We start from the raw sequence: 25,595 nt of genomic DNA, 5'->3' as shown, positions 1-25,595 counted from the left end.
GACCAAAGAGAGTATTACGGAGTTATGACCATCTAAACACATTATCGAATTCAGGTCGTGTAAATCTAAAAGGTGCCTTCGAAAGATTAACACCTCATTTAAAACCCAACGTTAACTCAAATATGGATGAGTCAGGGTCTAGAGTGAGAGATAAGAGAAGAGAAAGCTACTCTCAAATAGGACTGAGAATGGGGGCAAACCTAACCATAGACGCTTTACAAGCATCTAACAGAACTCTTAAGCAAAGAGGGGGCCAAAAGAAAGATGCATAGAAACAAGAACATCTATCAGCAAACCAATTGCAGCCTGTGCCTTTGTAAATCAACATGAAACTTTCGTAAATCATGAAAAACACCTATACATTCCACCTTTTCCTCATACAAACGTTGCTAACTAGCCCAATATGGATGTAGAGTGAAACGATCTATTTGCCTTCGTGCTGATATGATCAGAAGAAAACAAAAAATTGAAGAAGAATTTCAATTTCTTTTGTTTAGACAAGGGAACTCTGGTGAAATATCGAGCCTGCTACCCAGAAGCCAATAGCCAAAGCATAATTAAAGAGGATATTAAAATTGTTATCCAGCTCATGAAAGCAAAAGCAACTGAAATCTGGTACTTTTGGCATTCCTCTCCAAAATTGCAGTGTCCCAAATCATTGAAGTACAAAACTGTAACGCCTGCTGAAGCAGAAGCTGCTGCTAAGGATAATGTTGATGTTATCTGTGGGCAATGGTTGAGAAGTAAACTTGTCAAATGTTTGGGAGCCATAAGCACACAACTCTTACTTGATGTTACCAAGCAAGATGGGCCGTTTGATACGGGGAACAGAAAGGAATGAAGAAGAAAAGCAATGGAAAAGGTAATTTTATAGGTAGAAAACATCCCTGGATAAACGCAAAAGTAATAACGGGATAGCTATTATTGAGTAAAGATAAGGGAAGGGAAACTATTTCTCTTAGGAAAAGCATTTCTTTCCCATTTCATAAAAAATGACATATATATATAATATTTATGAGGTTAAGATGCAAAAATACTCATGAAGTATTCCCTCATTAGCATTTGACACTATAAAGTTTCCATGGGTGCAACAGTACACATGAACATTTCAAAATGAAGCAAAATTGCCATGTCTGTCAAGTCTAGCAACATTGACTGTTAAGTTCACCCGAAAAACAGTGGGGGGCCCACCACACTAAAAATAACAGACATTAATCGATGTGGCACATATGCTTCATTTGGAAACCTTCATGTGTACTGTTGTAACAATGGTGACTTCATGGTATTAGATACACATGGATGAATACTTCATGGGTGGATTTACCCCTCAACCCATATTCATAATATCAATCTTAATCATTACCTAACTGATTATCAATTTTATAGTTATTTTTTTATTCAAGGGAGCAAAAAGAACATTTCCAAAGGACAAAATCATTTTTTTTATCCAATTTTCAATTTCATTTCAATATACTTCGCATACCAAACAACCCCTTAGAATCATACAAGCCGTAAGAATCGTAAAGTTAAGTTGAGTAAGGGCTAACCCAATCTCCAACTACAAAGAGGCTAACCAGTACGGCATTGTGGAGGACCTTCTTTCTCATCCAAGCATATGCATCCAACAAGGCAAGCACAAAACTCCAAATGACTTGTAAACCCATTGAAGCTAGCAAGTAACTGTAATACCAAAAGAGTTTTTACCACAAAATTTTTCCTCATCTAACATCTAAAAATTTCATTGGCGTAACAATAGCAAAACTTCTACCAATCAATGATGACGAATCAGTTTTGGAGAAGCATGAAGCATAAGCATTTCTTGGAAAATATGGAATATATACGTGAAAGGAATAGATGAAAAATTATAATATGGGCATACATCACACTACAATGAGGTTTTATTAACAATCTCCGTCTTTAGCCAAACTCCCTTGCCATCTCCACTAAAATCTTAGTTTCTTACTTATATGCATTCATTATAACAGGAAGTTTACCACGTTGGAAATGTGATGACAACATGATTAATTAGATAAATTCAGCGGTAAACAATGATCTCATTCAAATTCTGTTGGGAACAACTAGGAGGGAGGAGAGGGCACGAAGAAATGCAGCATACTGGGAATACATAAAGGAAACCACTAACAACCCAAGAATAGTGCAACTTGTTTCTTGATTCTGTGCAAGGCATGGAGCCTAATCTAGTTAAATTGAATTATGCTTTTAAAAGTCAATATGCCATCTGTTGCAACAGGATCACCTTGAAATAAATTTGTCCAGTGCATATAGGGCTTGCATATGGTGTTTGGGTAGTTATCATGCCAAACTGACAAATAGTCAACTAGGAGATATATTAGCAAGACATTATGATAGAATTGCTTTCACTGGCCAGACCTACAAAATGAAAATTAGCAAGATACATGAAAGAGGAAAAACACTTTCTACTCTCCAGGGTATTGACCTCAAGCTTCCTACTGTTTTGGAGAAAGAAACTAAGCACTGGAGTTACTTTAGGGTGGCTATAGGCCTGACCTAGAAAAGGGTTGTATTGAGGGTTGTGATATTTGGACTTCTAATAGTCGTCGTTTCTCAGGGGAAGGCAGGACATAATTTGTATTTTGAGTGTTGTGAGGAGAGGCCTGACCTTTCGAAAGTAAGATTGGTGGTGAAGGAATATCATCTTTCTTCATCATTTTATCTTTCCATTTTAGTGCGTGTGAGGGGTTTCATGTACTGCACTTGCCTCTTGTTCACGAGGATGGGGTGTTTTGTGGAATTAACTACAGTTCAGCATTATTTTATCTACTGTTTTATCTTGGTATCCATCACGTTAGAAGCATCCAGTCCAGGAACTGCATAAATCAGAAAGGAGTCATATGAAACATTTGAAATGGAAATCTACGTAAAATCAGTTAGTATGTTTCATAGCAATAGTAAAGAATCAAGATTATTATTTTTATAAGCATGTACAATAGTAAACATTATAATTAATTGGCTAAAAATTCCCACTTCTAGTTCACAGATGCTTTGACGATGAAAGATGCTCCCCTAACAAATAATCGTCTTGGTGGAAAGGACTTTGTGTACTGGAAAGGTAGGGAATCGTGTTCCATCATATGAGAATATTGAAGCTATGTAAGAAATCAGGAGCTATTATTTCAAATAGGCAGATGGCCATGGCAATCGTCCTCGAACTATGGTTATCATTTTCCTCTACTTGGGATCTAAGATAAGTAGCTGCTTCAGCTACTCCAACAAATACAGACAGTTGTTTTGTTCTATTCCATAGCTTAGTCATAAATATCAGAGCGCATTTTTCTGATTAAAGGAAATATTTATTCTACTTCCCATCGCCATCCATACTTTGACAAGCAAGGAACCATTTCGTAATAGTTAGATCAGCTGAATCATAATTCAAACTACATAACATGACAATTGACATGTAAAAGTAGTACAAATGTTCAGCAGTACAAACGGCAACATGTAAACGAAGCAGTACTACTAGATTACTGAAACTGAGCTCCTTAAGATAGTTGTATAACAACCCGATCTGTGCAAGATAATCTGGGTTATTTCCATACATCTAAAATTCAAGTCGTGACTTTAAGCGGAATCAGTCGAATCAATCACTAACAAGTGAGTAATATAAAAAATGAGTTTGGAGAAAACTAGAGTCCATCAGCATAATCATTTGAAAAGAAAATTTTATAATTGAAGGAGAGAGAGTACTCACCAAAAAGCCGTGAAGCTAAAGAAGCTTGGTGTGGTAGCCATGGAAGCAATTGACCCTACAGCAAAAATGCATTGTGAAATCCTCAGAAACAACCCAGTGAGAGTTCCAGGCGTCCCAGGGAAATCCTTCATTTTCCTCTCCAAAATTGTAAAGATAAATCTTTGGATTCTCACAACAAAATACGCATCTTAAGATTTAACCCAAATGCAGGACAGACCACGAGTCTAAAACTTCCAATACCTACTTCCCTCTCCATATACACACGAAACAAAGATGGGGAAAAAAAAATTGACACAAATCGAAATTCCAATCCGTGTGACCAATAGAAAAAGGTAAGGTCTCAAAGCGGAAAAAGGAGAACCAGACAAGATGATTTTGGAGAGGGAAGGAAAGAAAAAGACGATGTGACCGAATAAATGAATCAGATAACGATTTGCTCGCGAATTGCATCCACCACCACCACCAGAGAAAATCACAAACAGTCACGAGTGTGACTAAACAGCGACCTTATCGCCATTGTTGTTGCTTGCGTGTTTGTCCTGATACAGTGAAAGGGAAAGGGAAGGCTCACCCCAAGCATTCATCATGAAAGTGGCCAGGCGCACATAAAGTTTGATAGGATTGGACCCACGGGATTACAGCTGGAATGATCCTCCTCATTAATCTAACCGCATTCAATCAATATTAAAATAACACTCCTCGGGTGCCATCTTTGGATAAGCTAATCTCACATGGACAAGAGTTATATTTTTTTTCCTTTTGTTTATTATACTTAATTCTTTCTCATCTCTTTTTTTCGAATATTTTTCATCCTCTTAGTAAATAAAAATATATTTTTACATATTTATTTTTTAATCAATTTTAACCGAATGTTTTATCAACATAATTTCATTATTTGTATTTTATATATATGAATAAGTATAATTTAATTAAGATTTAAAATGCAAATTTGTTGAAATGAAGGGGCAAATTACCTATTATAATATAAAAAAACAGCAAACACCATAATAAAATTTTAAGTACAAAAATACACAGACAATTTAGAACGGGACAAGAATGTCATTTTCATTAATTTTTTCAAACGTCTATTGCTTTTCTTTTCCTGTGGGCCCCACTTATTATAGGCTAGAGTCTCACGCGCGCGCACTCTCCTCCATTACTCCTCCCCGTCTCTCTCTTACCGAGTCCACGTTACGCGCTCCGCTAATATATGAAACCAGAAGCTCATCTTTGAAACCACGTCGTCGATATTAGAGTGACCAATCTTAGCCATTAACGGTAGAATGATCAACGCATCTACTTTAACTGGGGACTTTAGGGATTTTTGCTTCGCTCTGACCCAGCATTCTCAAGATGTTGACGGGCCACACGACAACGATGGGGGAGAGATGCGAACGGCTATGAAGCTCTAGTGATTGATGCACGGTGGCCTCAGGCGATTGACATCTGTATTTGTAATGTTAATAGAACTCGGTTTCTTCATGAATTTGTGTACAAACGTAGCATGAATTTTCTCATTTGCTTTCCCATCGCGTCTATTTTCTCTAAGGCTCTATCGTTCTAAATTGAATAGGATTGTTTTTTGGTTTCAATTTCTTGGTAAGAAAATCCAAATGAGTGGGATTATTGCAATATTCACTCCTCCTCCTCTACTATTCTGTTCAATTACTTCTTCCTCTCTGCTATTCCTATTAAGCTCGGTATATACTGTGACTAAATAAGGTTACTTCCTGTGTAAATAATGCCATATTTTGGTTTTGCTGGAATGCCTGTAGAATATATTTTGTGAGGTATTGTCCTTGGCTAATGATTAAATTCCCTTAACAAGTCTTGAACAACATTTTTCTTCAATGACAAAAATTCATAAATTGATTGAATGAATGGCTACCTAATAACATGGGATTAACATGGCTACCTTGTATGCTTTGACATGATTCATTCGTAAGGCTTGTTTGTTTAGCAATGGGAAATTTTTGATGAACTAACTACCTTACCTTGGCCATGGATGGATACAGGGAGAGAGGATGAGAGGGAAAAGAAAGAGAGAGGAAGGGAAGAGTGACAGAGGAGACAGTGCGTGCATGGGACCTCAACCTGCAAGCGTCCGCATTCAGTGCTCATCAGGTGCTCATCACATGATGAGCAATTTGGGCCGTTCAGATCTAATCTTAAAGAATGATAGTTAAGATATTATCTTTATTTTTTATCCTATACCTATTAAAATAATTATTTTAAAAAATAAAATTAAAATTAAACTGATGAGCATTGGGTGCTCATTAGTTTTGATGAGCACCCAATGCAAATCCCAACCTGGAATAAGTGGGACCTACAGGAGAAAAAAAGTAACAGACGTTTCAGAGAATAAATGACATTTTTGTCCTACTTTGAAATGCCCATCTATATTTTTACATCCAAAATTTTATTATGGTGCCTGGTACTCTTTTTTTTATATTAGAATGGGTAAATTTGTCCATTTGCCCAATTTGTTTTAAGAGCTTGCACTTAGGAATGCCAAGTATTCTGAAATATTTTGAACTCAATATCACCCCGAAAGTTTTCAAATCATAACAATGTTAACCCAATTATTATTTAAGTTTGACTATTAGTTGACTAAATATGACAAGTTGGAAGGTCCAATTGTCATCCATGTCATTGGGTTAAAATACAAATTTGTCTCGAAAGTTTTTATTTGTAGGTGTCGGGTATCCAAAATTTTTTGGGTTCAATATTGCCACGGAAGTTTCCAAATCATGACAACACGAGATTTAATTAATCATGATTTTGTGAGAAATAAACACATCCTTCATTACGATTCTCTTTTCTTCCTTTCATGATTTTATTTTGCTTTATCATTATCTATGTCAGAGAGATTAAGGGGAGAGTAACAGAGGAGATGGTGCGTGCATGGGACTCCAGCCTGGAATAGGTGGGACCTACAAGAGAAAAAACGTAACAGACGTTTGGGAGAATTAACGGAAGTGATATTTTTGTCCTGTTTTGAAATGTCTACACGTATTTTTGCATCTAAAATTTTATTATATTGCCTAGTACTTTTTTTTTTTAAATTTGCCTATTTGCCCAATTTGTTTTAAAAACTTGTACCTAAAAATGTTAAGTATTCTGAAATATTTTTAACTCAATGTTAAGTTTGATTATTAGTTAACTACATACGCTCAGTTGGCAGAGTGAATAGTGATGAAGAAGTAGCAGATGGAGGAGGAGCTCATGTTCACTGATGAGCATTGAAGATGAATATTCAATTACAAGATGTAAAGCACGCTGAGGGGGATTGCCCGGAACAAGGCTACTCGCAATCCTCCATTACCATGCTTTAAAGGAGCCGAATTAGGCGGGGTGCCTCTTTGATTTTCTATTTGTCACACAAGATGTTTCTTCTTCTTTTTCTTCAATGTTCACTCTGTTGGCTAAGTATATTTGGTTAGTTAATGGCCAAACTTAACCTAAATAATAGCTGAAATGACTATTACAATTTGGAAACTTGTTAGGCAACACTTCTTAACCTTATAGGGCAAATTTGCACATTGACCAAAAAAAATAATGTAGATGACATGTGGACTTGCTAGCTTGGCATTTTTGATTAACTAATAGCCAAATTTAACCTAAATAACGGTGAGAGCAATGTTGCTATAATTTGTGAATTTTCAGGACGGTATTGAACCAAAAAAAAAAACTTTTAAATATTTAGTGCTTCTGAATAAAAACTTTTGGAACAAATTTATACCTTAACTCTTTAATTAAGATATACAAATTTATATAAGCATGAGACAGTAATATTTAAATAGAAATTAATCTACAAGTAAATGAAATATTTATACATGAATTTCAATTGATTGGTATATATAGATATAGGTACTTTTTATTTTTCCCAAAGATATGTAACAATACTTAAATATGAATTGTACTATGTAGGTGTGTACCATAAAACAACATGTTATGAACGAGCCATGCGGATGATGTTTAATTAATCATGATTTTGCTAGAAATAAACACATCCTTCGTTACGATTCTCTTTTCTTCCTTTCATGATTTTATTTTGCTTTAATGAAACAACATCATTATCTATGTCGTAGTGCTCAAAACAAACAAAAATTAAAGATGTTTATTAGTTTGATTTGTTTAAAATTAAACCTATATCATTTAATTTTTATTTTAAAACTTTTTATTCTTAATCATTTTGTTAGAAAATAAATAAGAATTTAGAGAGACACGAGATTCGGTTTCGGAGTGGTTTGCCAGGTGTACTCACACAAAGAATCAACATTAGCCACTGGAGATATATTCTATATATTCATGATACTCGTTCGGTCCTTAATATAGAACTCAATTGTTAAGTTAGTTTTGATCTTAAGGGAGTGTTTGGCATTCTGAAAACCGCAGTTTCAAAAGTAATTTTCCGCAAAACGAGGTAACCTCCTCCACATATTTACTTCGTAATCCGTAAAAACACTTTTGAAACCATGGTTTGGTTTCTATCCAAATACCCCCTAAATATAAGACCCATTTCTCATATTTATCAATTTTCTCCAAATTACCCCTATGGATACTTCCTCAATCATAATCAAGTAGAAGAGGGAGATGGGGTATTAAGAAAGATGATTCTGGTGTTTTAAGAAAAACGTGTCACATTTCTTATAATTAACTAACTTATCTAACTTCCTTAATCTAATCAAATTAGTTAAATGGGTCTTATATTAAGGACCGGAAGAGCATAAAATATCATACATTTAATTTTATGCGCCTTTTGAATAATGAATCAGTTTGGATATTAGGAATATCTTTTAACCACTTATAAAATATAGTTGAGTTAAATAAGATATCTTGGATTCAGATAAGATCAATTCAAATAGGATCCTTTTATTTATTCTAAACTAATTTAATTGATATTAAACTAAATACTCTTTAATGTAATATTTAATTAATCAAGAACACTCAATGAAATTATTAACCCTATGTTTGCAATGAATAGAATAGAGAGGAGGGAAAGAAAAATTTTAATGAGTTTAATTTTTAAAAAATTGAAGAAGTAGGATTATAAAATTTTAATAAAAAGAAGATAATTAATCCTATTATTTTAATTTTCTAAATCAAACTCATTAAAAATTTTCCTTCTTTCTCCTCTATCTGTCCAAATATTTGATTATCGACCATACTTGATGAGATAAGGCTTACTGTTATTGTTATTATTTCAGCCAAATAGTCTTATTAAATATTTTAGCTTATCAAGAACGAATCTGAAATCCATCACATTGTCATACATTATATTGGATTAAGATTTATCTATTGAAGCATTTTTTTTTTCAAGTATATCCAACAACCTAAAATATACTAAAGAATATTTTAGAACGCTTGATGCACGTTTATTTTAATGGACTTTTTGATGAGTTAAAGACAATGTTAAAATTGCTCATGAAAAAAATACTTTAAATACACAATTGCTCCTGAAAAATTACTTCAAGAACAAAATTGTTATCATAAAATATTCAAAGGTACCAAACACACATGAAAAAAATACTTCAAAATGTTGAATTAATCACAAAATACTTTAGGATAATAGACATATCTTAAAAAAAATACTTCAATCTATTTAGAGAGAGAGAATGATAAGTGATTCTCATGTACATCTCTTCACACTTCTTTATCACATCCATTCTGTAATTACAAAAAGATACAAGTAACTTTAAAGTTGAAGACAAGAGCAAGGGAGTGTTTGGTGACTCCCAAAAACACTTAAAAAAGTGTTTTCACATAAATCAAAATAAAATTTTTCTCACATACTTATTTCATATATTGTAAAATCACTTTTACCAAATTAATCCAAACACCCTCTTAATCATAACTTGAAGTGAGAGAGAGCAGAATAGCCATCAAGTCCCTTGTTATCATAGTAAGCAATGAAGTCTTGGAGTGAAGTATGGCTATAGAGAGGAGGCTTATGTGGTGATAATAATTCCTTGATAGGCCCATAAGTCCTTGTTGTTGGATGGGTATGAAGAGTGAAAAAGCATGCAACTGAGACTCTTGGCCCTTCCACATTTGCCAAAACTCGATGTTCAACACTCTTCAATCTGTCATTCGACATAAGCTGCGACATTTATAAAGCTCTTTAAATAATCTCAGATAGAAGTTCACTCTCACTCAAACTTTATGGTTTCCATTGGGTTTATAAAGTTAACATTAGATCAATGGAGCATGATAAACAAAAAGGAAATGGAAAATAGGGAAAATTATTATTTTTTGTTCCTTGTAGTTTTGCTTCGAATTGTATAATTCAATCCTTGAACTTTAACTTGATACAACTTAATTGTTATAGTTTTTATTACTCTATTGAAACTGAATTCCTAAACTTTAACTTGATACAATTCGATCCCTATAATTTTAACCATTTAGAACATAAGTTTTTTAAGTTTAAAAATAGTTTAGTCATTATAATTTTATTTTCTAAAATGTAGCTACGGACCAAAATTTTAAAGACTTTAGAGGCTAGGTTGCACAAGTCAAAGTTTAAAAAATAAATTTCAACAAAGTCAAAACTATAAGAACCAAATAAATTGATTGAGTTGCAGTCAATTCTAAACTAATAATGCAATTTTATGTCACAAGCATGCAAACTTTTGTTCTGCTCACACATAAAAGAAACTTCAAGAAAAAGCTTCACAAAAAGTCATGCACATAACATTTCTGAGGCAAAACTCTGAGGTTTTAAAGCTTTTTCATCACTAATGTCTATATAATAATGCTGCAGCATCTACTCTTCTTCTAATACATTTATATTTCTAACTCATTTATTGTCCAAACACACATATATGAAACTGACCTGTAAGAGATCTCCAATATTCACAACTAGAGCTCCTGGAAGAGGAGGAACATCAATCCATTGATTGTGGCACAAAACTTGAAGTCCACCAATATGGTCTTGAAGGAGGATGGTGAGGAAGTCAGGATCTGAGTGTTTGGTGGTGCCCATGGTGAGCTCAGGCTGAGGACATGGCGGATAATAATGGCTCAGAAGACAATGCCCTTTTGCACAATCCATGCTCTTAAGATAGTCTGCCTTTAGTCCAAGTGACTCTGATAATAACTCAAACAAAACGTTCCCCAGTGCCGCAATTTGCTTTGAGTACTCCATTGTCACATCCCTGCAAATTAATTTGTTTTCACTCATCAACATCCTCTCTTTAATTATCTTTTGTGGCGCATGTCATTTGATTCATGTTTCAAAATGATTTTATTTTAGCGTTAGGCTTCTCGGAGGGAGAAAGGAAATAGATAGGCGATCTCTACTCAGAGATGTAGGGTCCATATGGCCGCGTCTTTCTCTCTTTGAGAAGCATGTATATTCATGCTAAAATTTTAATGAGGTGGTTTAAAAATAGAATTAAAAAAACTTTTTCTGTGTGCCTTATAAATAGAACTATAAGAGTAGTAATTAGCTGAATTACTTCCTGCCAAACTAAATTAACCTTCAATAGATGTATTGCTATATTGATTATTTTCTTAAACCCACAACATACACAAAGCTTGAACCCAAATTCAATTAATTAAGCAAAGTGAGATCTACTGATTAAATATATAGTAGGTTTCCCAAAAGGTAACAATTAACTAACTTCCCCATATACTTACCCAAAAAAAAAAAAAACCATTTTGCAGGTACTTACAGTTTTCCTCAATTTTTAATTTGGTACCTCTACGTCTTTTTTGTTCTTTTTTCAAAATCCTTCAACTTTTCTCCGTCAGCATTGTTACCCCCTCTAGTTCAGAAAAACCTCTTAAGGGCTAAGAGTATTAAACGGTGTTAAAATAGAGAAACCTTCATCAATCATTTGCAGAGGAATTTTCTTCGAGGGCCAAGGCGATGTGCTTCCATGGAGTCCATGGATTTTTGTGACTAAGGGTTTGAGGGAGGATGAATCTTCTTATTTGTTTCGTTCGAGGGAATCGACTTCTACCATTCAATTTACTTCTCTGGTAGCCACATCTGTTCTCCGATTTGCTTGTTCCCCATCAAAAAGTGCTTTCTATTCAAAGAGGTGAGCTAATGTAGGTGCAATTTGGACTTCAATTCCAAAGTCTATGAACTTTTGTTCACTTCTTTTGTTTACGGTTTATCTACTGATGATTTTCTACAATATTAGTTTAATTTTATTTTCTTCATCCTACATGTTAGACGTTTGAAGTCTGAACCAATTTTTAGTAATTGTGGGTCATCCTATTTCTTTCTGGCATTCTAGCTTTTTCTTCCATTATATTGTAGCTATACTGAGGTTTGTTGTCACCACAATGCATTTTCCCGTGATTGTAGCTTGGTGATGGTCTTCTATTAAGCTCAATGAGTTATAGTTTTTTGTTAAAAATGTGATGTATAGTCGGAGATTTCATGTGTGATTTGTGAACGTTTCTTTAGAACATAAAACTATGGAAATAGCATGGTTGTCAAGTTTCAAGTGTTTTCTAAAAGAATGGTGGAAAGGTCATTGAATCAGCCATTATAGCAGTTTTTCACATCTCTAATACTTGCCACTATAGACTGACCCAACTCGAAATCCTTGCTCAATCCCAGAAGAGAATGTGTTGTGGTTGCTTGCAATGATCACAAAACAGACGAGAAGACACTACTGCACAGTCACGTGTTTGTGTTTCTACGTCTTCAGTTTTTTTCCCTCCTCTTTTTTACTTTAAGGCCGTTCAATATTCCATTGGCTCTTGAGAGGATTTCATGAACTAGAGGGGGTGACAATGCTAACAGAGAAAAGTTGAAGGATTTTAAAAAAGAAAAAAAAACAGAAGATGTACCAAATTAAAAATTCAGGAGAACTACGAGTACCTGCAAAATGATTTTTCCAAAAAACAAAATTAACTTCCCCATGTTTCCATGGGACTTGAATCCGCGAGTTCAAAATTACCTACAGACCAAAGGCAATTCTTGAGGATCAAGAGGTTCAGGAGCCATCACACAAAACAAAGTGTCCCTCCAATTAGCATACTTGGACTGATACAAATCGAAGTTGCTGCTGAATTTCACCCTCCTCTTCTCTTCCCTAGTGTAGTACTCCATCTTCACCTCTTTTGGCAGCTCGTGGAACACACGCGCCGCCGCCAGCATCTCCTGCAGCAACTTCATGGGTATCCCGTGATTCACCACCTGGAAAAACCCCACTGTCTCGGCAGCACACCTGACTTTGCCAACGACATCATCATCAGCATGATCCCCTCCGGTGGCGACTATGTCTTTGAGGTCTATCACCGGAATCTCGAACTGGGTCTGACCTCTTTCACTCCCGAGACCTTCGTCGCCGGCAATCTCCTCCGGCGGCCGTATGAAAATTCGAGGGATCTTCGTGATCCCTGATTCAACCACGCCTTTAACACCGGATTTAGATTCGTCGAAGGCCTTCAGTTCTTGCAAACGATCGTAGGTGTTGGAGCTCCCCATACTGCAAACGATCGTAGGTTGATTGATGATTACGAAGAGCTCAATATCGATCAGCTATTTCATAATTTCACTTAGTTTATTAGCATTGATTTCATTGAAGTTCACGCTTTTCTGTTTTCTGTGTTGGGTGTGATGTTGCGGTCAGAGATGGAACGATGATGATATTGAAGACACTTGCGCAGCTGCATTGTATAATTTTGAGAGGCTGAAATGTGAATTCGGTTTGAAAGTTTTTACTGATTAGTATTAAAAAATTTTGAATGCAAATTTATTGAGAAAATTTAAAATCATAACAATAATACTCCTAACATTAAATAACAGCTAACATCATTCTTTTAATAACTAATTTTAGTTTTTTGATGTATGGACAATAAATTTTCTATTTAAGTTGCACCTTAATTTAATTTTATATTTTACATTCTCTTTTTTCAAAATTATAATATTTTTTTATGAAATACCATATTAAAAAATAATTTTGAGAAAATATAAATTTAATTAAATTCACTTAAAATTAAAGATCAAAATTCAAATTCAAGTCTACCATTTTAATAATAAATTCTTTTAATATTGTCATAAATATATATATTGATGTCTCTAAAACACTCTCTCTCTTTTTTATGTTGCAAAAACACTCCCTTTTTTCTTTTTTAGGTGAAACAAGGATATCCCCAAGTCATATTAGATTTGAGACTAATTCTTTTTGGATCTAGAGAGGTTAAGGAATAGCTTACCCAACAAGTGTGCTTTTCGGGATTTGAACTTATGTTCTCCTCCTTACAGGAGTGAGGCGGCTACCACCACACTCTCTTTTTTTTCTATTATCTCTAAAACGCTCACTTAATCATTCACATATAGCATTAATTAATAAAAACTCTCTCTAATAGGTATAATTAAGATAATGTTTGAAAAAATTTCTTAAAAAGATACTTGAATAACCCAAATTTTTATTTGGGTTATTAAATTTGTCAAACCCTTAATTTGGTTAAATGACCCAAAAATAAATTTTAAAATTTTATGAAACAACTTTAGTACCTATTTCATCATAAATCAAAAGAAAATTATAAATCAACATGTTCCATTTTACTGTTAACACATTTTAATTCTAAATTAATAATTTTTTGTCTCCATAATATACTTGTAATAATTTTTTAATAAAATTTGATCAAAATAAAATATCAAAAATAAATAATTTTAATTACATAGTTAACATGTTTTAGTTTTAAATTAACAATTTTGTATTCCCATAACACTTGCAATAAGCCTTTGAATAAAATTTGATCACAATGTAACATTAAAAAGTAATACATTATATTTCATAATTAACATGTTTCAATTCTAAATTAACAATTTTCTATCTCCAAAATTCAGTGACCCAAATAAGAGATTGAGTTATTTAAGTATCTTTTAAATAAATTTTTCCATTGTCTTTTAATAAAAAATAATAAATTTATAAAATAAAATGAATTAATATTTTATATTTAATATCGAAGTAAAATTTTCAGTTAGTAAAAATTTTTAAATAAAATCATCCAACCCTTCTTGCAAAATGTCACATAGGCTAGATTAGGTGATATGATTAATTTGGTCTAAGTCAATTGTTTAAGGATGGGAAAATAAATAAAAGGAGAATTATAATGAGATCCAAAAAAATAATTAATAAAAATTCCAAATAACAATTTAAGTAGCATGTAATAACAAGTTCTAGAATAAAAAATGACCATGGACTTATTTTGTAATTATTATTTTTTTATTGAGACCTCATTATAATTTTTTTTATAAATAAATACTCCACCAAATCAACGTCCCAATGGGAAGAGAACTTGCAGTTGGCGAGTTGCATCAAAATTATAAAATCCCTATCTTTCCTTTTGGGGTCAAAAAACTCTTTTCTTTCAAAAAAGAAAAATTATAAAATGTTTAAGTGGCCAAGTATTACTCAACTAATCTATATTTTATTAAAAAAATGATAAAATTATACATATCTCTGCCTCATGCTTTTCTTCAAAGCATGCTCTGTTTGACCGATTTGTATGCGTTTTACTATTGGTAAAAGGCTGCGGATTATTTAGAATAACGATAACTAATTTAAATTTAAATATTTTTGCCAAAAATTAAATTTAAATATTATCTGTTAGAAATAAATTAATTCGCGTGGTTTGAACTGCCCCAGTCTTTTGATAAAAAAGCCAATTTTTTTGGTTTCAGAGTTTAAAATATAAAGTACTTTTGTATTAAGATATAGAATGCATTTAATTAATTTCATTTTAATCCCTTGTGATTATAAACTGTATTTTTAGTCATTCCATCTTAATACCTTTAGTTTTATCTAACTAAAAATAATGGTTACTTGTTTTGATGGCATTATTATTTGCTTAGTCAATTATTATTATTCATCACTGTAATACTATAATCATTTATAATTAAATTTGTGATTGTACCAACAAATTTTATGAAAATAGTAGTCATTCGCTTAGATGGCATCATCATTTGTTAATTAATTTTCTTATTGCTGGGTTATTTTAGTTGTTTCGTATATTTTAAACTTTAATAATTATCTTATATATTATTTTACATTATATTATTAAGTAGTTTCATGTATGTATTTTACTGATTTGGATTTTGTATATTTCAGAAACATTTATTTATTTTTCTTATTTTTTATTTGAAATTAGAATAATTTTAAATTAGGAAAAAAATTTGGGATCTATATTTTTCTTCTCATGATTAAATCCTTGAATTTTGTTTTCCTAGTATTGTTAGTTTTTGTAACTTTAATCTGTTAGTGGCAATCTCATCCAAGAGGGGGTGAATTGGGTGAGTTATAAAAATTTATGAAATTAAAACAAAGAACTATTGGAAACAAAGAGTGTGAGTTTAGAATGATTTCACCGTAGAGAGGAAGACATAAGATTTATACTGGTTCGGTCTCAACCACTTCTCAGTACAGTAATTGAAACTCTCAATCACTCCCCCTTACTTCCCGTAAGGTTACAGCTCCACTCAAGAGTCCACACCCTTGAGCATCACACAAACGTGATTAATGAGTAGTAAATAAACTATCTTACAAAGTGAATAAATGATAATCACTGACGCTCGGTGTTATGGAAGAACAGAGTATTGAATGCAACAGTAAAAATCAACAGAGAATAGCTCGCATATTCAATCTGTTCATTTAATGCTTCTTCACGCCTTTTATAGTTGAGGTCATTTAGTAACCGTTAGACGGAAGAGCTTCTAGCCATTGTGAGTCCGGTTGCGTGTTTTTCCAGTTATAACGGTTTCCGCCATTAATGCTTCTAACAAGGTAGGTTACAGGCTACTTGGACAACCGTTGGGATTTTCTTTGTAATCTGCAAAAATATATTAATTCAATAAGTTTTTTCTTCGTAGAATAAGATCAAGAGTAGATCCGAACAACTGATAATCGAATATTCATAGTTTATGGTTAGAATCAATCAGTTGTCAGATGCACTTGGTAGTAACTGAACGTGCTTATCGAAGTGATGTTCGATTATTACTTGATCGATCAGGTTATCGATTATTCTGAGTGAAGACTTTTGAACCAGAGAACTAAGATTATTAATCAAGTGATGGATCAATGGTTTATCGATCAGGTGATCGATAAAAGGAAATAGTGATATCATACTGCGATGCATAGACAAAGAAGATCAAGGTTGCTTTTGATTTTGACACTCTTTAAATAGTGAAACAAGACATTTATGAAGGCTAAGAAAAACTCGAATGAAATATATGATAAATTTTGAGAAACATCGAGACTTAAGATTTAAACTAAAATTGCCTCATGATCGAACAAGTGATCGAACACTTGTTGATCGATCAGGTTATCACTAAATAGAGTGTTATAGAAATGACTTTTGAAACACTAATTATCGAATACTTTATCGATAAATAGATGATGGATAACCTTATCGATAAACAGTAGGCAAAAGTATATTTTGTGAAAGCACAGACTATGTAAGTTGATCGAATAGATGATCGATAAAGGGTTGATTGATAATGTTATCGATAAAGAGGTCTTTTCTTGTAAAACAAAAGAGCTGATTTATTGATCAGGTTATGTGAAAACAAAGTAAACATGAAGGGTGGTTATCGATAATATTATCGATAATCTAATTATCGATCCGATGATCGAAGAGCCACGATGTGACAAAGATATGTTGATTATCGATCATGTGATCGATAATGCTCTTATCGATCAGGTGATCGATAATCACTGAAATAAATTCCTGCACGAAAAGTTATGAGGCAATGTTCGATCATATTATCGATAAATGGCTGATCGATAAGGTGATCGATAAATGGCGATAAAAGCAAAACATAGAATGAGTAAAGTGCATTACCATTTATCTGTCTTCTCATCGATAATTGGTTTATCGATCACACCTATTAAATTTGAATTCCAATTATCAATCAAGTGATCGATAATTTATCCTAGATTTTCATATGCAACTAAGAATGATCGATCAAATGATCGATCAACACATTATCTAACACGTTATCGATCAAAGTTTCTGCTGAGTTTACTTAATTAAACAGAGTTATTATCTATCAGCTTATCGATAAAACCTTGATCGATCAGATGATCGATCAACATGCTGAATCACAAACTACTCACTTTGTTATTATCAAAACCTTAATCCTAACATAATCTATTAGTATTGTTATTTGTTAGCTTTTACACAAGTTGAATTTTAATTTGGTATCTATATATTTCTTCTTGTAATTAAATCCTTGAATTTTGTTTTATTAGTATTGTTACTCCTTTGATTTTATTTATAAGACACTTCCAGTATGTTTCGCACAGCCCAAGAAAAATAATAAATTTCTTTAACTTTCATTTAAAATTTAACAACTTTACAACTTTATTTCTATTTAATATATATTATACCTCATATAAATAAAGTCAACACAATAATAAATGAGAGGTAAAATTGTACATTCATAAAACAAATTTATCTTAATATTCTATAAATAGGATCAAAAAATATTTTCTTTCTACCCTATAAATAAGACCAGAGGAGTAGCTTCTATAAAAAGATTAAAAGAAATTGAGAAAATCATGTGATTTAATTAAGAGGGGGAAAACTACTATTAATGCTGAATTAAAAATTGAGAAAAAATATAAGAAAATGATAATAAATGATATTACCTCCAGTCTTAATTATAAGAACTCATTTATAGTCTATGAAAGAGATACTATAATTAGGACTGGAGGTAATATTTCAATTCAAAAATCCTAAATAGTCACGTCAATAAGAGAAATTTCATTTCAGTCACATATGACTAAGTGAAAATTTTCAAATTTATTAAAATAACCATATTGTCTTTATGTTATTTGTGCTTATTCTATGAAAATCTTTCAAAAATATGTGGTTAATTACATTACAAGACTTGATAATACTATTACATGATTTGTTAATCATATTATAAAGTTGAAAAATTTGCAATTTATTAAGCATTCAAAATTTTTTCAATACTAAAATATCTCTCAAATCACGCGATGAATAATATTGTTAGAGTTATTAATATTATTAGAAGAGCTATTAACCATGCCACTAAAGCTAGAAAAATCCTACTTTTCACAATTTTCTAGAGAATAGGTTGGTAACTGTATTATCAAATTTGTTAATATTGTTACATGACTTGTTAACTACATTATAGGAGTTGAAAATTTCTCAATTCATTAAGCACTTAAAAATCTCTCAAAGTCAAAATACCTCTTAGATTATGTGGTGAATAATATCATTAGAGCTGTTAATATCATTACAAGAGCTGTTAACCATATGACTGAAGTTAGAAAAATCTTATGTTCACAATTTCTTGAAAAATAGGTTGCTAATTGCTTTACCAAATTTGTTAATATCGTTACATAACTTATCAACTATATTACAAAAGTTGAAAATTTTCTAATTTATTAGGCATTCAAAAAACTCTTAAAGTCAAAATACTTCTCAAATCACATGATAAATAGTGTTATTAGAATTATTAATATCATTACAACAATTGATAATTGAGTTACTAAGTTCAAAAAATCCAACTTTCACAATTTTCTGAAAAATAGGTTGGTAATCATATTATCAAACTTGTTAATACCATTACATGACATTGTTAATCATGAAACACATTTATATAAAAGTGAGATTTTTTTCTATTTTAGTAACACGGTTAACAATTTTTATAACGATATTACCAACTGAAATAACACAATTTACATTATCTTAGAGATGTTTTGGCTTTGAAAGATTTTTTAGTGCCTAATGAATTGTGAATTTATCAATTTTTGTAACATGGCTAACAAGCCATGTAACACTATTAACAAGTTTGGTAACATAATTAACAATATTTCTATGGAATAAGCACAAATGACACAAGGATAATATAGTTATATAAGCAAATTACAAAATTTCTCTTTAATTATATATGACTAAAATAAAATTTCTCTTATTGAAGTGATTATTTACAATTTTTTAAATTGAAGTATCATTTTAGGGAAAATCTTAAAAAAATATTATTGAATTTCAAAATTTCAAATCCAAAATTACTATAAAAATATGTTATCATTTACTTTTCGAGTTATTTTCTTCATGTGATATAGATTCACTAGATAATATCTAGTTAGATTTTGTATGGATAATAGAAAGGGACAAAAAAAAAAAAAGAATAGATCCAAAACACAGCTCTTTATCCTCCTGTTCCAGGAGCTAGTCATTGTGCTACACTCTATTATTTAGGTGTCATCTAGTAAGTTCACATCACCATTTTTAATGTCATTAATGATATTTCAGCATATTTTAATACTGTTATATTTTTGGAGACTAATATTTTAAAACAGACTAAATTTTAAAGATTAAAATTATATATTTAAAATGTAAAGAACTAAAATCAAAATTTACCCAAATTTTAGTGATAAAAAATTATAGGGTTAAGGTGCGTTCAACACCCCGAACTATTTACCTAGGTGTGTCCAGTGGCCTAAAGTAATTTTGGGTGCATCCAGTGTCCTAAACTAATTAAAATGGTGAGTCCATATCCCAGACTAACAGAAATGTTATGTTTAACCGTTACTTTCCTGACTCAGCTTAAAATTGACCCTAGATATTCTACATGGCAAACACATAGACACCCGATGTGTATTATTTTTACTCAAAATTCAATTTATTTAGAAGAAGAGGAAGGAAATAAATTCAATTTTGAGTGAGAATAATACACATTAAATGTCTATATATCTATCATTTAGAATATTTGCGGTCAACTTTAAGCTGAATCAGAAAAGTAACAGTTAAACATAACATTTCTGTGAATCTGGATATGGATGCACCATTTTAATTAATTTAAAATACTAGATGCATTTAAAATTATTTTAGGTCACTAGATGCACCTGGATAAATAGTTGGTGCTGGGCACACCTTAACCCAAAATTATATTAACACAAAATAATATAAAGAAGACGTGAGCCTCAGAAAGTGACTCGTCAGGCTGTGCCGCTGTGGACTCTGCGACTTGGTCGTATGCTTCACTGTATTAATTACTCTGCATCGAGTCACTCGCTGTTCTTTTCTCTCGCGAGGTGGTGAATCCAACCGAGCTCCGATCCAGCTCGCCATCTCTGCTCCGAAGCGAGAGAAGGAAATGGGGTTCGCTTCCTTTATGGGTCGTGTTCTGTTTGCCTCTGTCTTCATCCTCTCCGCCTGGCAGATGTATGCTGACATTTCAGATCTGTTTACTTTGGTCAATATTATTCCGATTGCTGGCGAAGACTTCGTTAATCTGTGTTTCCCCACTTTTTAACTAATTATGAATGTCTTTTTTGTCTGTTTTATTTCCTAAATCGTACTGATTTGTTTGCGGGTGTTATGACCTGATGTCTGCTTCGCAAAAAGTTGAAATATGTTTGGCCGGGTTTTTTTTTTTTTTGGGTTATTTTTTTCAAAAAGTCAACCTGAAAGCCATCGGCAACTGCTTCGATTGCACTGTGAAGTTCGATGCATCTTCTTCTAGAATTTGTTCTGGTGGTTGATTGTGTTAATGATATATTATTATTTTAATTTGGCACTGTTTCACATATTTGTAAGCCTGCGGCGATTCTCAAGTGCACTTATTGGATTTTTCTTTTTTCACTGGAGCTTTCTCCAATATGTGGAAGAGTGTTATAGTTTTTGACTGTAAGAAATGCTGTGAGCCTCTGAAGAGCTTGACTTGGTTGTTCTCCCACTGTCAGATGTAACTCGAAATTTTGGCCTTTACTTTTCAGGATTTAACGTGTAAATTGTGAAGATGAGCAGCTTGAGATACATCAAGCAGTGGGAGAGCTCATGCTCTCCAGTTGGTCAAACTCTCGTAGAATCACCCAAAATTTGAGTTGCGAATACGATGGGTTTTGCCTTGACTTTCTTTTTTGTTAATTGCTTCAATTCTGTGAGAATGTTGAGGTTTCGTTAGGCACTAAATTTGATATGAAGTTGAGTACGGTCACATGGTGAGAGATCTAATTTTCAGATTAGTTGTATGTGTCTGGAAAGAGCTGCTATGCAGTTAATGTAGAGATCAGAGAATTCACCGTTTTTCTCATTTCTTTATGGCAATCTATTGGAGAAGGAATATGAGACATTACATCATGTTATCTTAGTTATATGTATCTATGGAATATGAATTTAATCCATTATATCTTTTCTACCTCTACCTGAGAATATAGCAAAGCAGTTGAATTCCTGATAGAAATTGAAGCTTGATTATTGTTTTCTTCTAGTTCTATTTATAAGACACTTTTGTGTGATAAATTTAATGAGATGGATTATATGACCGAAAAAATTCTCTCTCTCTCTCTCCCCCCCTCTCCCTCTCACTCTTCCGTGCTCCCTGTAAATAGGGTTAGAGGAGTAAAGATATTATTAGTTCATTTCTGTTTAACATGGGTTATATGCAAGTTTGTACCTGACATAATAAAAGAAAGCTTAACTGTTATAATTAGATAGACTGTTCTCTTTAGGTGATTTCTAACAAATGAAGATTTGAGAGTGATAATGTTATCATAGCAAAATGCATTATTTTCCATTGATATAGCCTGTATGCTGCTAGGTTTAATGAATTTCATGCCTGGTGGACCTTCTGGAAAGGACTCGATGGTCCTCTCTCTTTCTTGGGGGCTAGTGCTTTGTCTCAAGTTTGAGAAGAAACATAATAGATAAGTTCGGAGCTCAAGCAGTAAAGCAAAAGGCATCTCTGGCCTTCTCTGCTTTACTAAGTTTTATTATTCTGGATTTGATTTTATGGATACTTGTTCGTTGGGGTGGTCTTTTAGCAACCTTTTCTGCCATTTGAAGTGGTTTTACCCCCCACTTCACTACTTAATGTTGGATTACTTAATTAAAGCTTATGTAGGTGTAACTTTACCAATTGACCCGCACCACGTATCTTCAGAAAAAAAATTAAAAATTCAGGCCCTAAATGTTGGATAACTTGGGGTTTTAGGTTGGGTAGTGCTTTCACTTTGCCCGGCAGCTTGTCACCTCTTTAGTTTGGTTGCTTACATATGATGTTAAGAGTGTTATCATAGCAACATGCAGTATTTTGCATTGATATAGCATGTATGTTTGTAGGTTTAATGAATTTGATGCCAGCGGTGGACCTTTTGCAAAGGAATTGATTCCTAAGCTCACTGTTATGAGAAAAAATGTGTCCTCCAAGTTGGGGATTGAGATACCAAATATTGATGTAAGGCTTTTTTTTTTTGGTCCATTGTCGTTTATAGCAATTGAATTTCATTCTAGGTAACATCAGTTTCCTTTCTGAACGAGGTGCCATGTACAGGTTCAGCATTTTGTGGCTACTATAATAGTACTGAAGGGCCTTGGAGGGATCCTTTTTGTGTTTGGCAGCGCATTTGGAGCTTTCCTACTGGTAAAACCTTGCTCTTTTGCATTAGAATTTGGATAATTTGTTATTAACTAACTTCCTAAGCATCCATTGTTTTGGTTCCGAAGCACTGTGATCAAGATTGAAATATTTGTGTTTGCTTTGTAGCTTCTGCATCAGGCACTTACCGTTCCACTTCTATATGATTTCTACAATTATAAGCCCAACAGGCGGGAATATAGTCTGCTGCTGAATGATTTCGTCCTGGTTCGTGCAAACTTGTGCTCTTTCCCGTGTTTTCCAGCTGATAATTTCTGAAGTTTGAATGACATTGTATGTTGGGTTTGTTCCTCATTGCAGAACACAGCACTTTTTGGTGCATTGCTGTTCTTTATAGGGATGAAGAACTCAATTCTCAGGAGGCAACTGAAGAAGAAGGCTCCAAAAACAAAGACAACTTAGAGCAGAGATGCATTAATGTATTCTCAAAGGACACTTTTTTGACAGCCTGCTGTGTTGCAGCATCAGATTTGTCTAAGCTAGCCTTATATCTTTTTGCCTCTTTTTCCCCTTACTTTAGCCTCTTCTAGTTTGTATTAGATGGATACTCTGATTTGTTTGAGCGACACTTTGTAGCAGAGGGCGTATAATTTGTTCCTGGATATGGTTTAGCTCCCGCATATCATTTTATTCTAATTCTATCAGTAAGTTGAGATGAGATTTGGTATTAAGTAAGGCTTATGTGGCCTGTTTGGGATCAAGTTTGGAATTATTTATTAGCATGTTTCACTTAAATCGAGACAAAATTCTTTTAACATGTTTATCTTGTATTTTGTAATCATGATTAAAAAGCTGTTTAGTGTTGGTTAGGCATTGTTTCTACTTCTCAAATCGAGGGAATGGTAAAAAAGCAGATGAGGTTGATTAAAAAAGCCAAAAAGAAAAACACCAAATAAGAAGACTTACAGATCACATAAATGGGCTGAGCCATGCCCATTCTTCGAAAAAGGGCCTACAGCCATGTTATCCGTGCAGGGAGATTGATGGCACTGTGACTCTGTGTCTACCGTATATGAAGACGGGGGCAAAGAGTTTATAGAAATTTTGTTTACGCTGAATTTTTTCATGAGAAACATTTTAAAAGAACAGGTGAATTGGGTTTGTAAGATGGAAACGAACGAATGAGATGGTTGGAATTGAATACTATACACATTGAACTCGAACCAACCAACAACGTTGGTCTCAAGAATCACAAGTCAAAGGAAGCAAATGAGTGAGGGGAATATTTGGGACTTTATAAGCAAAAAGATACTCGTAGAGATCTGAAGCATAGCCCTCTGCCTGCGTAGAAGTGGAGTGGCAACTTGCAAGTAATTAAAAGGAGCGAGGGAGGAGGAGCGTGTGTCGGAAATGGGATATGAGTCCCACATCGGGAAACTAAGAAATAAGGCAGGGACGGGTGGGGTATAAGAACAAAGAGCAGGGAATGTTATCGGGTTAAAAAGGGTCGGCTGGCTAAATATGCCACGCTCGCCCTCGATTGGCGAGTGCTGTATGGCTATCAAGACATATGGCCGACATAATTTGTGGGACCCCAAAGGGTTGGCCCGCCCGGCCGATCCTCCTTCCTTAGTTCCTAATTTTCCTCCCTCTGATAGAGGGTGACAGCTTGGCTGTGGACTCAGTCCTACTCAGGAGCTCGCTTTGCGTGGTTTAAGTACAAATAGGGATGTTAATTGCCCTAGGACTCGGGAGCCGTAAGGCTCATTATTGAAAGTACATTCGGTTATTTCATTTATAGTCTCCTACTAATTGCCTCAGGACTCCGCGGACAAGCTGAAACAAATCTTTCAAATTGATCAAAGCGTTTGGTGGTCCAAACACAACTTATTTTGTTGACACCTCAAGGCTCAGGAGCCCTGCCCTCTTCTGCAGAACCACCTTCGTCCGGCAATTGTGGGCGAGGACGTGATTTTTCATGGTTAACCTGAGGGTTGTTCTGACTAGTTGCATGCCAGGCTGTTTTTAAAAAATTAGTTGACTAATTTGAATATGTTAAAAAAATTTAATAAATTAATTATTTATAATAAATGTTTTATTTTTTTAAAAATACTCTTACTTATGTATATGTATGTTAACTAGAATTATTATTTGATAAAATATTTAACATGTGTAACTATTATAAAAATTATTTTAAAAAAATAGATAAATATAAGAGACAAAATAAATTAAAATCCTATATTTATGATCAAATTTAATGTCATATAAATTTTTATATTAAGGATAAAAAATAGTAAGTGGCAATGCAATTAGACCACTCACCACCTGTGCTCTGCATATCCAATTATCCATGCAGCAGATGCAATGCAGGCCTGCTGAAGTTTCCGCAGCAACCGGCCAGAATTTCCAACAATACAAACTTAATTGATCTTTCCAGGGGTAGGTCATTTAGCTGAATTCCCTCTTTCTCTTTTATATTTTATATATGCTTTATGCAATTTATCCAAAGAAAAACTTCTCATAAACAGCTCTAATCTTCTT

General features: G+C 33.2%; 3 protein-coding genes and 1 non-coding gene across 5 annotated transcripts; 2 read left to right on the top strand and 2 right to left on the bottom strand.

Annotated features, from left to right (window-relative positions):
- Positions 1 to 247: 247 nt before the first annotated feature.
- Positions 248 to 4,300, bottom strand: LOC114720804 (CASP-like protein 5B3). Of its 2 annotated transcripts, none has more exons than XM_028906511.1 (3): positions 3,731 to 4,300; positions 1,575 to 1,680; positions 248 to 723 (listed from the first exon to the last, which is right to left on the bottom strand). In XM_028906511.1, exons 1-3 carry the CDS (start codon positions 3,859 to 3,861, stop codon positions 529 to 531), a joined length of 432 nt encoding a protein of 143 aa, XP_028762344.1. In that variant the 5' UTR covers positions 3,862 to 4,300; the 3' UTR covers positions 248 to 528. The 2 variants fall into 2 exon arrangements, with proteins under 2 accessions (XP_028762344.1, XP_028762343.1); XM_028906510.1 differs by having other exon boundaries at positions 1,548 to 1,680; positions 3,731 to 4,293.
- A 5,049-nt stretch (positions 4,301 to 9,349) lies between these two features.
- Positions 9,350 to 13,321, bottom strand: LOC114720841 (1-aminocyclopropane-1-carboxylate oxidase homolog 1). Its single transcript, XM_028906562.1, has 3 exons — positions 12,652 to 13,321; positions 10,566 to 10,887; positions 9,350 to 9,833 (listed from the first exon to the last, which is right to left on the bottom strand). The coding sequence occupies exons 1-3, from the start codon at positions 13,179 to 13,181 to the stop codon at positions 9,582 to 9,584; spliced, it is 1,104 nt and encodes a 367-aa protein (XP_028762395.1). The 5' UTR covers positions 13,182 to 13,321; the 3' UTR covers positions 9,350 to 9,581.
- A 7,384-nt stretch (positions 13,322 to 20,705) lies between these two features.
- On the top strand, positions 20,706 to 23,865 carry LOC114720794 (uncharacterized). Its single transcript, XM_028906496.1, has 5 exons — positions 20,706 to 20,899; positions 22,799 to 22,913; positions 23,010 to 23,099; positions 23,223 to 23,321; positions 23,415 to 23,865. Exons 1-5 carry the CDS (start codon positions 20,832 to 20,834, stop codon positions 23,514 to 23,516), a joined length of 474 nt encoding a protein of 157 aa, XP_028762329.1. The 5' UTR covers positions 20,706 to 20,831; the 3' UTR covers positions 23,517 to 23,865.
- Positions 23,866 to 24,553: 688 nt separating this feature from the next.
- LOC114720848 (U11 spliceosomal RNA) lies at positions 24,554 to 24,680 on the top strand. The gene has a single exon (XR_003737997.1). It is a non-coding gene; the product is annotated as a U11 spliceosomal RNA (small nuclear RNA).
- The last annotated feature ends 915 nt before the right edge of the window (positions 24,681 to 25,595 follow it).

The sequence above is a fragment of the Neltuma alba genome, unplaced genomic scaffold (genome assembly GCF_004799145.2).
Source record: "Neltuma alba isolate B1F8T4 unplaced genomic scaffold, ASM479914v2 tig00012000_pilon, whole genome shotgun sequence".
Lineage (NCBI taxonomy): Eukaryota > Viridiplantae > Streptophyta > Magnoliopsida > Fabales > Fabaceae > Neltuma > Neltuma alba.
The sequence above is the reverse complement of the archived record's forward strand: the minus strand, read 5'-3'. Positions and strand labels throughout refer to the sequence as shown.